This window comes from Pleurodeles waltl, chromosome 2_2 (genome assembly GCF_031143425.1).
Source record: "Pleurodeles waltl isolate 20211129_DDA chromosome 2_2, aPleWal1.hap1.20221129, whole genome shotgun sequence".
Lineage (NCBI taxonomy): Eukaryota > Metazoa > Chordata > Amphibia > Caudata > Salamandridae > Pleurodeles > Pleurodeles waltl.
The window spans coordinates 1,197,018,091-1,197,030,928 of record NC_090439.1 but is presented as its reverse complement, the minus strand read 5'-3'; the positions used below and the strand labels follow the sequence as shown (position 1 = coordinate 1,197,030,928).

The following is a 12,838-nucleotide window of genomic DNA, read 5'->3' as shown; positions in this document are numbered from 1 at the left end:
GTTCTTAATGAACCTCCTGTAATACCCAGTGAGGCCTAGGAAGGCTCTCACCTGAGTCTGAGTGGTAGACGGAACCCAATCAATAATAGTTTGGATTTTCCCCTGAAGTGGTGCAATCTGTTCCCCACCAACAAGGTGTCCCAGATAAACCACCTTACCCTGCCCTATCTGGCTCTTTGAAGCCTTGATAGTGAGGCCTGCCTTTTGCAGAGCCTCCAAAACTTTCCAAAGGTGGACCAGGTGATCATCCCAGCTGGAGCTAAAGACAGCTATATCGTCCAAATATGCTGCACTGAAAGCTTCCAGCCCTTGCAGGACTGTGTTCACCAACCTCTGAAAAGTGGCAGGTGCATTTTTCAAACCAAAAGGCATTACAGTAAACTGGTAATGTCCTCCAATGGTTGAAAATGCAGTCTTAGGTTTAGCATCTTCTGACAATTTGATCTGCCAATACCCTGCAGTCAAATCAAAAGTGCTTAGATACTTGGCAGATGCCAGTGTATCTATAAGCTCATCTGCCCTGGGTATAGGGTGAGCATCAGTTTTGGTTACCAAGTTGAGACCTCTATAGTCTACACAAAACCTCATTTCCTTCTTTCCATCTTTAGAATTGGGTTTTGGTACCAGTACCACAGGAGAAGCCCATGGACTGTCAGAGTGCTCAACCACTCCCAGTTCCAACATTTTCTGAACTTCTTGCTTTATGCAGTCCCTGACATGGTCAGGCTGCCTATAGATCTTACTTTTGACAGGTAAACTGTCTCCAGTATCTATAGTGTGCTCACACCAAGAAGTGGTGCCTGGCACAGTAGAGAAGAGTTCTGAAAATTGTCCTAGGAGATTTATGCAATTATCTTTCTGCTCAGCAGTAAGACAATCAGCCAAAACTACACCTTCCACAAGAGCATCTTGTTCTGTGGAAGAGAAGAGATCAGGTAGAGGATCACTGTCTTCTTCCTGTCCCTCATCTGTTGCCATGAGCAGGGTGAGATCAGCCCTGTCATAGTAGGGTTTCAGGCGGTTGACATGGAGCACCCTAAGGGGACTCCTGGCAGTGCCTAAGTCAACCAAGTAGGTGACTTCACCCTTCTTTTCAACAATTGTGTGGGGTCCACTCCATTTATCTTGGAGTGCTCTTGGGGCCACAGGCTCCAAGACCCACACTTTCTGCCCTGGTTGGTACTGAACCAAAACAGCCTTCTGATCATGCCATTGCTTCTGGAGCTCTTGGCTGGCCTGAAGGTTTTTACTGGTCTTTTTCATGTACTCAGCCATCCTTGATCTGAGGCCAAGTACATAATCCACAATATCCTGCTTAGGAGCTTTTAAAGGTTGTTCCCAACCCTCCTTTACAAGTGTGAGTGGACCCCTAACAGGGTGTCCAAAAAGAAGTTCAAAGGGGCTGAAGCCCACTCCTTTCTGGGGTACCTCCCTGTAGGCAAAAAGGAGGCATGGTAGAAGGATATCCCATCTCCTGCGGAGTTTTTCAGGGAGTCCCATAATCATGCCTTTGAGAGTTTTATTAAATCTCTCCACCAGTCCATTTGTTTGTGGATGATAGGGTGTTGTGAACTTGTAAGTTACACCACACTCCTTCCACATGGCCTTTAAGTATGCAGACATGAAATTGCTTCCTCTGTCTGATACTACTTCCTTTGGGAAGCCCACCCTGGAAAATATTCCCAGGAGGGCCTTTGCCACTGCAGGAGCTGTAGTGGTCCTTAAAGGAATAGCTTCAGGATATCTTGTGGCATGGTCCACTACCACTAAGATAAACCTATTGCCTGAAGCAGTAGGAGGGTCAAGGGGGCCAACTATGTCAACCCCTACCCTTTCAAAGGGAACCCCAACCACAGGCAGTGGGATAAGGGGTGTCTTTGGAGTGCCACCTGTCTTGCCACTGGCTTGACAGGTTTCACAGGACTTACAAAATTCCTTTGTGTCCTCAGACATCCTAGGCCAATGAAACAATGGTACCAATCTGTCCCAAGTTTTCATTTGACCCAGGTGCCCAGCTAAGGGAATGTCATGTGCCAGTGTTAGGAGGAACTTTCTGTACTCCTGAGGAATCACTAATCTCCTGGCAGCTCCAGGTTTAGGATCCCTATGCTCAGTGTACAAGAGGTTGTCCTCCCAGTAAACTCTGTGAGAGTCACTGACATCCCCATTAGCCTGTTTGACAGCTTGCTGTCTGAGACCCTCTAATGTGGGACAGGTTTGCTGTGCCACACTCAGCTCTTCTCTGGCAGGCCCCCCTTCACCCAAAAGCTCAGCAGTGTCTGCTTCCAGCTCCTCTGGTGTAGGTTCTGCACAGGGAGGGAATTCTTCTTCCTCAGAAGTAGAATCCACTGTAGAGGGAGGGATAGTAGGAAGTGGTTTGCTTCTACTAGCCCTAGCTTTAGGGAGCACTTGGTCCATTGTTCCAGGATCCAAGCTTCCCTGTCCTTTTTGCTTTTTGGCCTGAGCCCTTGTCAAAGCAAAAATATGCCCTGGGATGCCCAGCATTGCTGCATGGGCCTCCAACTCCACATCTGACCAAGCTGATGTCTCCAAATCATTCCCTAATAGACAGTCTACAGGTAAATCTGAAGCTACCACAACTTTCTTTGGACCAGTTACCCCCCCCCAGTTGAGATTTACAACAGCCATGGGGTGGCTTTGTGTTATGTTGTGAGCATCGGTTACTTGGTACTGGTGTCCAAGTATGTGTTGTTCAGGGTGCACCAGTTTCTCAATCACCATTGTGACACTGGCACCTGTGTCCCTGTAGGCCTGGACCTCAACACCATTTATTAGGGTTAGTTGCTTGTACTTCTCCAAGTTATGGGGGCAAGCAACCAAAGTGGCTAAGTCAATAGCCCCTTCAGAGACTAAAGTAGCCTCTGTGGTCTCCCTAATTAGACCAACCCCAACTAAATTACCAAAAGTGAGCCCAGCTACTCCCTTGGATTGGCTATTAGTAGGTTTGCTCCCACCACCACTGCTATTAGTAGGGACACTAGGTGTAGCAGTAGGGGTTGTAGTGGTAGGAGCTGTGGTGCCTTTCTTTGGACAACTGGGATCTGTTGTCCAATGGCCTTTTAATTTACATAAATAGCACCATGGTTTCTTTTCCTTGTTCTGATTAAAGGAGGATTTGGGCCCACCACCCCCACCAGAGTGTTTTTGTGGGCCTGATGAAGACTCATTTTTAGATTTGTCCCCACCCTTGTCAGAAGACTTACCATCCTTCTTTTTGTTGCCATCTTTGTCACCCCCTGTATGAACTTTTCTGTTCACTCTTGTTCTGACCCATTTGTCTGCCTTCTTTCCCAATTCTTGGGGAGAGGTCAGATCTGAGTCCACCAAGTACTGGTGCAACAAATCAGACACACAATTATTAAGAATATGCTCTCTCAGGATTAAGTTATACAGGCTGTCATAATCAGTAACTTTACTGCCATGTAACCACCCCTCCAAGGCCTTCACTGAATGGTCAATGAAATCAACCCAGTCTTGTGAAGACTCCTTTTTGGTCTCTCTGAACTTTATCCTGTACTGTTCAGTGGTTAAGCCATAACCATCCAGGAGTTCATTCTTAAGAACTTGGAAATTATTGGCATCATTTTCTTTCACAGTAAGGAGCCTATCTCTACCTTTTCCACTAAATGATAGCCATAGGATAGCAGCCCACTGCTTTTGAGGGACATCCTGTACAGCACAGGCCCTCTCAAGTGCAGCAAACCACTTGTTAATGTCATCCCCCTCCTTATAAGGGGGAACTATCTTGTGCAGATTCCTGGAATCATGCTCTTTTGCAGGATGACTATGGGGAATACTGCTGCTGCCACCATGGGTATCTAAACCCAACTTCTGTCTTTCCTTCTCTAATTCTAAAGACTGTCTATCCAAATCCAGCTGTTGCTTCTTGAGCTTCAGTCTGGTTTGTTCCACTCTCAATCTATTGAGCTCCCTTTCTAACAATCTGTCATCAGGGTGGGTGGGAGGGACATTTCTAGATACAGAGGTATGATGGGAATGAACAGAAGGAGACCTGTCCCTTACAGAGGGCACCCTAACAGCTTGGCTACCAGTATAATGTGAGAGCACACCATCAGTATGGTGTGATTCAACCTCTGTACCAACTATGCTAGACTGTCTAGTAATGGGCAGGCTGAGAAGTTTCTTCCCTGAACCTTTTCCTGGGGGAGTCCCTGGATCAGATTGAGAACCATTAGCTACTTTTTCACCAGATTTGGCACTCATGGCCTTATCCTGTACTCTAAGCATATTAATTAACAGTTCTAAGGAAGGATTCTTCCCTACACTCAAACCTCTCTCTATGCAGAGACTCCTTGCTCCTTTCCAGCTAAGGTGATCATATGCAAGTTTGGACAGTTCAACATTTTTTCCTGTGCCAGACATTTTCTAGAGAGAGTTAAAGTGATAGACAAAGAGAAAAAAGTTTTCAGAACTTTTTGGAAAGACAGAAAAAACTTTTAAAACTTTTTAAGAACTTTTTGAAAGTTTAGAAGTACTTTTCAGCACTTAGAAAAGAGTGAAAAGAGGAAATGCAAAACTTTTTGGCTATGTGTATATACACTGACCTTGTTTTGTATATTTTTCTCTTATGAAAAGTACAATGACAAGAGTGGTAAGTAGTCTCAAGCACTTATCCCAACACTGCACAACCAATGTAGGAGGCTGGACTGGCTTGTAGTGAGTACCAAGGGGTACTTGCACCTTGCACCAGGCCCAGTTATCCCTTATTAGTGTATAGGGTGTCTAGCAGCTTAGGCTGATAGATAATGGTAGCTTAGCAGAGCAGCTTAGGCTGAACTAGGAGACGTGTGAAGCTACTACAGTACCACTTAGTGTCATATGCACAATATCATAAGAAAACACAATACACAGTTATACTAAAAATAAAGGTACTTTATTTTTATGACAATATGCCAAAGTATCTTAGAGTGTACCCTCAGTGAGAGGATAGGAAATATACACAAGATATATATACACAATAGCAAAAATATGCAGTATAGTCTTAGAAAACAGTGCAAACAATGTATAGTTACAATAGGATGCAATGGGGAAACATAGGGATAGGGGCAACACAAACCATATACTCCAAAAGTGGAATGCGAACCACGAATGGACCCCAAACCTATGTGACCTTGTAGAGGGTCGCTGGGACTATTAGAAAATAGTGAGAGTTAGAAAAATAACCCTCCCCAAGACCCTGAAAAGTGAGTGCAAAGTGCACTAAAGTTCCCCTAAGGACAAAATAGTCGTGTTAGAGGAATAATGCAGGAAAGACACAAACCAGCAATGCAACAACTGTGGATTTCCAATCTAGGGTACCTGTGGAACAAGGGGACCAAGTCCAAAAGTCACAAGCAAGTCGGAGATGGGCAGATGCCCAGGAAATGCCAGCTGCGGGTGCAAAGAAGCTTCGACTGGACAGAAGAAGCTGAGGTTTCTGCAGGAACGAAAAGGGCTAGAGACTTCCCCTTTGGTGGACGGATCTATCTCGCCTTGGAGAGTCGTGAAGAAGTGTTTTCCCGCCGGAAGGACGCCAACAAGCCTTGCTACACGCAAATCGTGCGTTTGGCGTTTTTGGTCCTGCCGGGCCCAGGAGGGACCAGGAGGTCGCAAATTGGACCTGCAGAGAGAGGGGATGTCGATCAAGACAAAGAGCCCTCACTGAAGCAGGTAGCACCCGGAGAAGTGCCAGAAACAGGCACTACGAGGATGCGTGAAACGGTGCTCGCCGAAGTTGCACAAAGGACTCCCACGTCGCCGGAGACCGACTTAGAAAGTCGTGCAATGCAGGTTAGAGTGCTGTGGACCCAGGCTTGGCTGTGCACAAAGGATTTCTGCCGGAAGTGCACAGGGGCCGGAGTAGCTGCAAAGTAGCGGTTCCCAGCAATGCAGCCCAGCGAGGTGAGGCAAGGACTTACCTCCACCAAACTTGGACTGAAGAGTCACTGGACTGTGGGGGTCACTTGGACAGAGTCGCTGGATTCGAGGGACCTCGCTCGTCGTGCTGAGAGGAGACCCAAGGGACCGGTAATGCAGCTTTTTGGTGCCTGCGGTTGCAGGGGGAAGATTCCGTCGACCCACGGGAGATTTCTTCGGAGCTTCTGGTGCAGAGAAGAGGCAGGCTACCCCCACAGCATGCACAAGCAGGAAAACAGTCGAGAAGGCGGCAGGATCAGCGTTACAGAGTTGCAGTAGTCGTCTTTGCTACTATGTTGCAGGTTTGCAGGCTTCCAGCGCGGTCAGCAGTCGATTCCTTATCAGAAGGTGAAGAGAGAGATGCAGAGGAACTCGGCTGAGCTCATGCATTCGTTATCTAAAGTTTCCCCAGAGACAGAGACCCTAAATAGCCAGAAAAGAGGGTTTGGCTACCTAGGAGAGAGGATAGGCTACTAACACCTGAAGGAGCCTATCAGCAGGAGTCTCTGACGTCACCTGGTGGCACTGGCCACTCAGAGCAGTCCAGTGTGCCAGCAGCACCTCTGTTTCCAAGATGGCAGAGGTCTGGAGCACACTGGAGGAGCTCTGGACACCTCCCAGGGGAGGTGCAGGTCAGGGGAGTGGTCACTCCCCTTTCCTTTGTCCAGTTTCGCGCCAGAGCAGGGGCTAAGGGGTCCCTGAACCGGTGTAGACTGGCTTATGCAGAATTGGGCACATCTGTGCCCAAGAAAGCATTTCCAGAGGCTGGGGGAGGCTACTCCTCCCCTGCCTTCACACCATTTTCCAAAGGGAGAGGGTGTCACACCCTCTCTCAGAGGAAGTCCTTTGTTCTGCCATCCTGGGCCAGGCCTGGCTGGACCCCAGGAGGGCAGATGCCTGTCTGAGGGGTTGGCAGCAGCAGCAGCTGCAGTGAAACCCCGGGAAAGGCAGTTTGGCAGTACCAGGGTCTGTGCTACAGACCACTGGGATCATGGGATTGTGCCAACTATGCCAGGATGGTATAGAGGGGGCAATTCCATGATCATAGACATATTACATGGCCATATTCGGAGTTACCATTGTGAAGCTACATATAGGTAGTGACCTATATGTAGTGTACGCTTGTAATGGTGTCCCCGCACTCACAAAGTCCGGGGAATTGGCCCTGAACAATGTGGGGGCACCTTGGCTAGTGCCAGGGTGCCCTCACACTAAGTAACTTAGCACCCAACCTTTACTAGGTAAAGGTTAGACATATAGGTGACTTATAAGTTACTTAAGTGCAGTGAAAAATTGCTGTGAAATAACGTGGACGTTATTTCACTCAGGCTGCAGTGGCAGGCCTGTGTAAGAATTGTCAGAGCTCCCTATGGGTGGCAAAAGAAATGCTGCAGCCCATAGGGATCTCCTGGAACCCCAATACCCTGGGTACCTCAGTACCATATACTAGGGAATTATAAGGGTGTTCCAGTAAGCCAATGTAAATTGGTAAAATTGGTCACTAGCCTGTTAGTGACAATTTGAAAGTAATGAGAGAGCATAACCACTGAGGTTCTGGTTAGCAGAGCCTCAGTGAGACAGTTAGGCACCACACAGGGAACATATTCATGCACACCTATGAGCACTGGGGCCCTGTGTGACAGGGTCCCAGTGACACATACATATAGGTCCACAAACCTATGAGCACTGGGGTCCTGACCAGCAGGATCCCAGTGACACATAACAAACATACTGAAAACATAGTGTTTTCACTATGAGCACTGGGGCCTGGTTATCAGGATCCCAGTGAGACAGTGAAAACAGTGACAAACACCCTGACATACACTCACAAACAGGCCAAAAGTGGGGGTAACAAGGCTAGAAAGAGGCTACCTTCTCACAAGTACCCACATGCACTGCATGTTTTTCAGTTGCCAAGGCTTGTTGGCATTCTTCCATGAAGTTCTTCGTGCACCGTGCAGCTCAGGCCCCAGCACTCCTTCCTATGACACACAGCCTCCTGCGTTGTTCTCCGGTGACGTGGGATCCCTTTGTGTAGTGCTGCATGGGCCTCCTTTTGCACCTTCTTTGTCCCTGTGCTGTGGGACTACTGTGTGTGCTGCCTGGTCTTCAGAGGGCCCTCCGAGTTGCTGAAAACCCCTTCTGTCTCCCCCTGCTGGTTAGAGGCTACCAGGTACCTCCTGGTCCAGGGCAGCGCCATTTTCTGCTAACCGCAAGCTTTGCATGTGCCAAGGCTTGTCGGTGGAATCCAGCAACACAAACCAGACTGCAATCATCCATCCAGCGCGGTACATTACCTTCACCAACCAGGAACCTCCATCCTTCTTCATGGGTGCAGTACTGACTGTTCTTCTTCACCGTTGGTTCTTCTTGTGAACCTTCATCGGGAATAGCAAGGGCTTCTGTTCTTCTTGGACTCTTCAGTGCTTCTTAGACTTGTTCCCCTTCTTCCACAGGTCTTTAGGTCCAGGAATCCATCATTGGTGTCTTGCAATCTCTTCTGGTTCTGTGATTACTGTGATTTACTCCTGCTTTCCACGGCTCTGGGGTGGGATCTATTACTTACCTTTGGTGTTTTCAAATACTCAGATCACCCCTCTACACACTTCAATTGCCTAGGTGGGAAACCGACTTTCTCATTCCAATATTTTAGTATATGGTTTATGTTCCCCCGAGGCCCATTGCTAACTATTGTGATTTTCACAATTTGCACTGTTTTCTAAATGTACTTACAGCTATTTTGCATTCTAGTTTACATAAGGTGTATATTACTTACCTCCTAAGGGAGTATAGTCTCTAAGGTATTTTTGGCATTTGTGTCACCAAAATAAAGTACCTTTATTTTTGTAATACTGAGTATTTCCTTTCATGTGTGTGAGTACTGTGTGACTACAATGGTATTACATGAGCTTTGATGTCTCCTAGTTAGGCCTTGGATGCCCATCCACACTATCCCTAGAGAGCATGGCTTCTAGACACTGACTACATTTCACTAATAAGGGATAACCGGACCTGGTATAAGGTGTAAGTACCACAGGTACCCACTACAAACTAGGCCAGCTTCCTACAAGTAGGTGTTGTTTTTAGCATGGTTTGGTATGGTGTTGTGATCAATGTTATAGATGGTGTGGTGGTGGTGTTGTTACTGATTTTGGTTGCTATTGTTAGTGATAGTTTTTTTGTCCAGGTGTTTGTTTTGGTGTTGTTGCTGGCATTGGTGTTGGAGCTGATGGTGGTGTTGGTGCTAGTTTTTGTGCAGGTGTTGGTTCTGGTGGAGGTCTTGGTGCGGTGATGTAGTTTGTGTTGTTGATGGTGTTGGTGCCGTTGTTATTGATTTTGGTGCTGGTGTTGAGTGTTAAATGTTGTGCAGATGTTGATTTTTGGTGTAGTTGCTGGTGTTGGTGTTAGGTTGACGCAAGTGGTGGCTTTGTTGTAGGTGTTAATGTTGTTGCTGGTGTTGGTGTTAGTTTGGTACCGTTGTTGATTTTGTTGCAGGTATGGATGTTGTTGCTGGTGTTGGTGTTAGCTTTGGTGCAGGCGTGGGTACTGATGTTGGTACTGGTGATGGTATTGACACTGGTACTAGATATGCTCCAATGCAGCACCGTACACAGTAGTGAGGTTGAGGGACCTCTTTCATAACATGTACAAACGTGTGGGTGTTTGAGAGGGACAGGCTGCTGCAATGTGTAGTGGTCCAGTATAACTGTCTGGTTCCTTTCCCATGGCCATAGTTTCAAGTCTGGTGATCTTGTAGCTCTTTGACAAGCAAGTTGCAGAGATGCTTCATGTTTTCATGGGGTGGGGGGATGTGGGGTGGTGCACTGTTGGACCACAGCACATTTCTCCCAGAATCTCTGATATGGATGGGAGAACTTTGAGGTGATCTGCTGCCACATACAGCAGGTGGAAGCAGCACATTAGGTCATCAGAACCTAGGATGAAGCAGAGAGAGCAAGGGAAGCTGCAGCACTGCTCTTGAAATGATCAGCTTCTGACACCTCTAAAACAAATACCTCCTGTACAGTTCATTTCTCTTTATTCCTGCTTCACTGCCAATGTTGAAAGCAGTGACAAAGCTGTAATTTTCTGATGTGTTTCTTGTTCTTTCAGGGGTTCATTTGAGCAGGTTCTGCAGGTCCTGGTCTTCATCTACGCCGTGGAGGAGATTAACCTAAACCCCACTCTTTTACCAAACGTCACCCTGGGGTACCATATATTTGACTCCTGTGCTAGTGAGATGAAGGCTCTTCAGAGCACCCTGAGCATCATGTCACAGCAAAATGAAGCAGTTCCAAACTACAGGTGTCAAAGCGAAGGTGCCCTGGTTGGCTTCATCGGCGACCTGTCCTCTTCGACCACCTACTCCATGGCCCAGCTCCTGGCGCTGTACAATTATCCGCAGGTAGGCGCCAGCCTCACTTCTCTTTCAATGCTTTTCTTAGGACACTGCCAGTCATTCAGTACCAGGGGGCTCAGCTCAAGGCCTTATAGAGATGTCCTGTAATATGTTGCATCAGAAATGATGCTCAGGACCTAAAACATTCCAAGAGACGTCAATTTATCATTTGGACAAAAGTGATATCATATAACTTTGGACCAGGTTACACATAGTGTCCACTTTCTGCTGCTTGTCTTGTACGTCCTTTGGAATACAAAGGACATTATCACAGTCCCCATCACGTCCTGTGACTGTGCATCGGAGCAGAAAGGATCCGTGAACCTGATTCCAACTAAATTGTGTGCACTAACTACAGCATGTGCATTAACTACAGCAGATGCACTATCTACAGCACACGCACTAAATACAACATGAGCACAGACTACAGTGCATGCACTAACTACAGCGCATGCATTAACTGCAGCACATGCACTAACTACAACATGCGCACTAACTACGGCATGCGCACTAACTACAGTGCATGCACAAACTACAGCGCATGCATTAACTGCAGCATGCGCACTGTTAGAAATTGAATCTTTGATTGGCAGTCAGGTTACCCCCTGTCCAAGCAAGGACTCTCACTCTAGTCAGGGTAAAGGACAATCACCCTCAGTTAACCCCCCCCTCACCCTCTTGGTAGCTTGGCACAAGCAGGCAGGCTTAACTTCAGAAGCAATGTATAGAGTATTTGTAATACAGTGGAAACACTACAAAATGAACATCACACCAAGTAAGAAAAATAGGTAATAATTATCAAAGCGACAAAAATCAACCATAAACAAGTCAAGATATGAATTTTCAAAAGAATAAGGCCCTGATTTATACTTTTTTGCGCTGCATTGCCGTCATTTATTGACGCAAAAGCTGCGCTAACTTAAAACATAAAATTTTTCTTCAGAAAATGACGGTAATGCAGAGCAAAAAAAGTATAAATCAGGGCCTAAGAGTCTTAGGCCCTCATTACAACCCTGACGGTAAATGCCGCCGACCGCCGTGCTGACGGCCGCCAAGATACAGTGACCGCGGCATGTAGGTGGCTGGCCTGGCTTCTAGTGGGTACCTTGTGGTACTTACACCTTGTGCCAGGACCAGATTTCCCTTATTAGTAGGTTAGAGGTGTTCTAGCAGCTTAGGCTGATAAAGGTAGCTATAGCAGAGCAGCTTAGGCTGAACTAGGAGACATGCACAGCTCCTGCTATACCACTTATACCATATTGCACTATATCATAAGAATCACAATACTCAGAGTTACTAAAAATAAAGGTACTTTATTTTAGTTACAAAATGCCAAAAGTATCTCAGAGGATATACTCCCTTAGGAGGTAAGTGATATACACAAAATATATACACACAAACCAAAATCAGGTAAGTAACAGTGAGAAAAGTAGTGCAAATAATGTAGAATCACAATAAAATGCAATAGGGAGAAATAGGCCTAGGGGCAACACAAACCATATACTCCAAAAGTGGAATGCGAACCACGAATGGACCCCAGGCCTAGTGTAGTGTGTAGAGGGTCGCTGGGAGTGTAAGAAAACACTAAGGGTGTCCAAGATACCCCACCCCAAAACCTGGAAAAGTATGAGTAAAGTTACCCTACTACCCCAGAAAGACAGTAAAGTTGAGATAGGGGATTCTGCAAGGACAACAACTGACTGCAAAACACTGAAAATGGATTCCTGGACCTGAGAACCTGTAAAGGAAGGGGACCAAGTCCAAGTGTCACGCAAGTGTCCAGGGGGGGCAGGAGCCCACTAAACCCCAGATGAAGGTGCGAAAGGGCTGCCTCCGGGTGGAAGAAGCTGAAGATTCTGCAACAAAGGAAGGTGGCACATCTGAGGAAGGCGGTCGACTCAGAGTGACAAAAGGGGGTCCCACGACGTCGGAGTCAAACTCAGCGAGTTGGGCAATGCAGGATGGAGTGCTGGGGAGCCAGGCTAGGCTGTGCACAAAGGAAGTCTTGCACAACTGTACAGAAGCCCGAGCAGCTGCAGTTCACGCAGTGCACAGGATTACTGTCTGGCGTGTGGAGGCTGTGGAAGACACTTGGACCCAGCTCCTGTGTTCCAAGGAGCACGCTTGTCAGGATGAGAGGGGGCCCAGAGGACCGGTGATGCAGAAGTTTGGTGCTTGCGTTGGCAGGGGGAAGATTCCGTCAACCCAGGGGAGATTTCTTCTTGGCTTCCAGTGCAGGGTGAAGGCAGGGAGCCCTCAGAGCATGCACCACCAGCAAAACAGTCGAGAAAGCCAGCAGGATGAGGCGCTACAATGTTGCTGGTAGTCTTCTTGCAACTTTGTTGTGGTTATGCAGGCGTCCTTGAGCAGACAGCAATCGATCCTTGGCAGAAGTCGAAGAGGGAAGTGCAGAGGAACTCTGGTGAGCTCTTGCATTCGTTATCTGAGGAATAGCCCAGAGGAGAGACCCTAAAAAGCCAGAAAAGGAGTTTTGGCTACTAA

At 47.2% G+C, this 12,838-nt stretch overlaps 1 protein-coding gene across 1 annotated transcript in view; it reads left to right on the top strand.

Moving 5' to 3' along the window:
- The first annotated feature begins 9,434 nt into the window (after window positions 1-9,434).
- Window positions 9,435-12,838, top strand: part of LOC138279362 (vomeronasal type-2 receptor 26-like) — a 217,046-nt gene continuing 213,642 nt past the window's right edge. Inside the window, exons 1-2 of the mRNA XM_069219399.1 lie at window positions 9,435-9,550; window positions 10,051-10,342. Of these exons, the coding sequence (XP_069075500.1) occupies window positions 9,435-9,550; window positions 10,051-10,342 (408 nt within the window). The remainder of the gene's footprint in view (window positions 9,551-10,050; window positions 10,343-12,838) is intronic.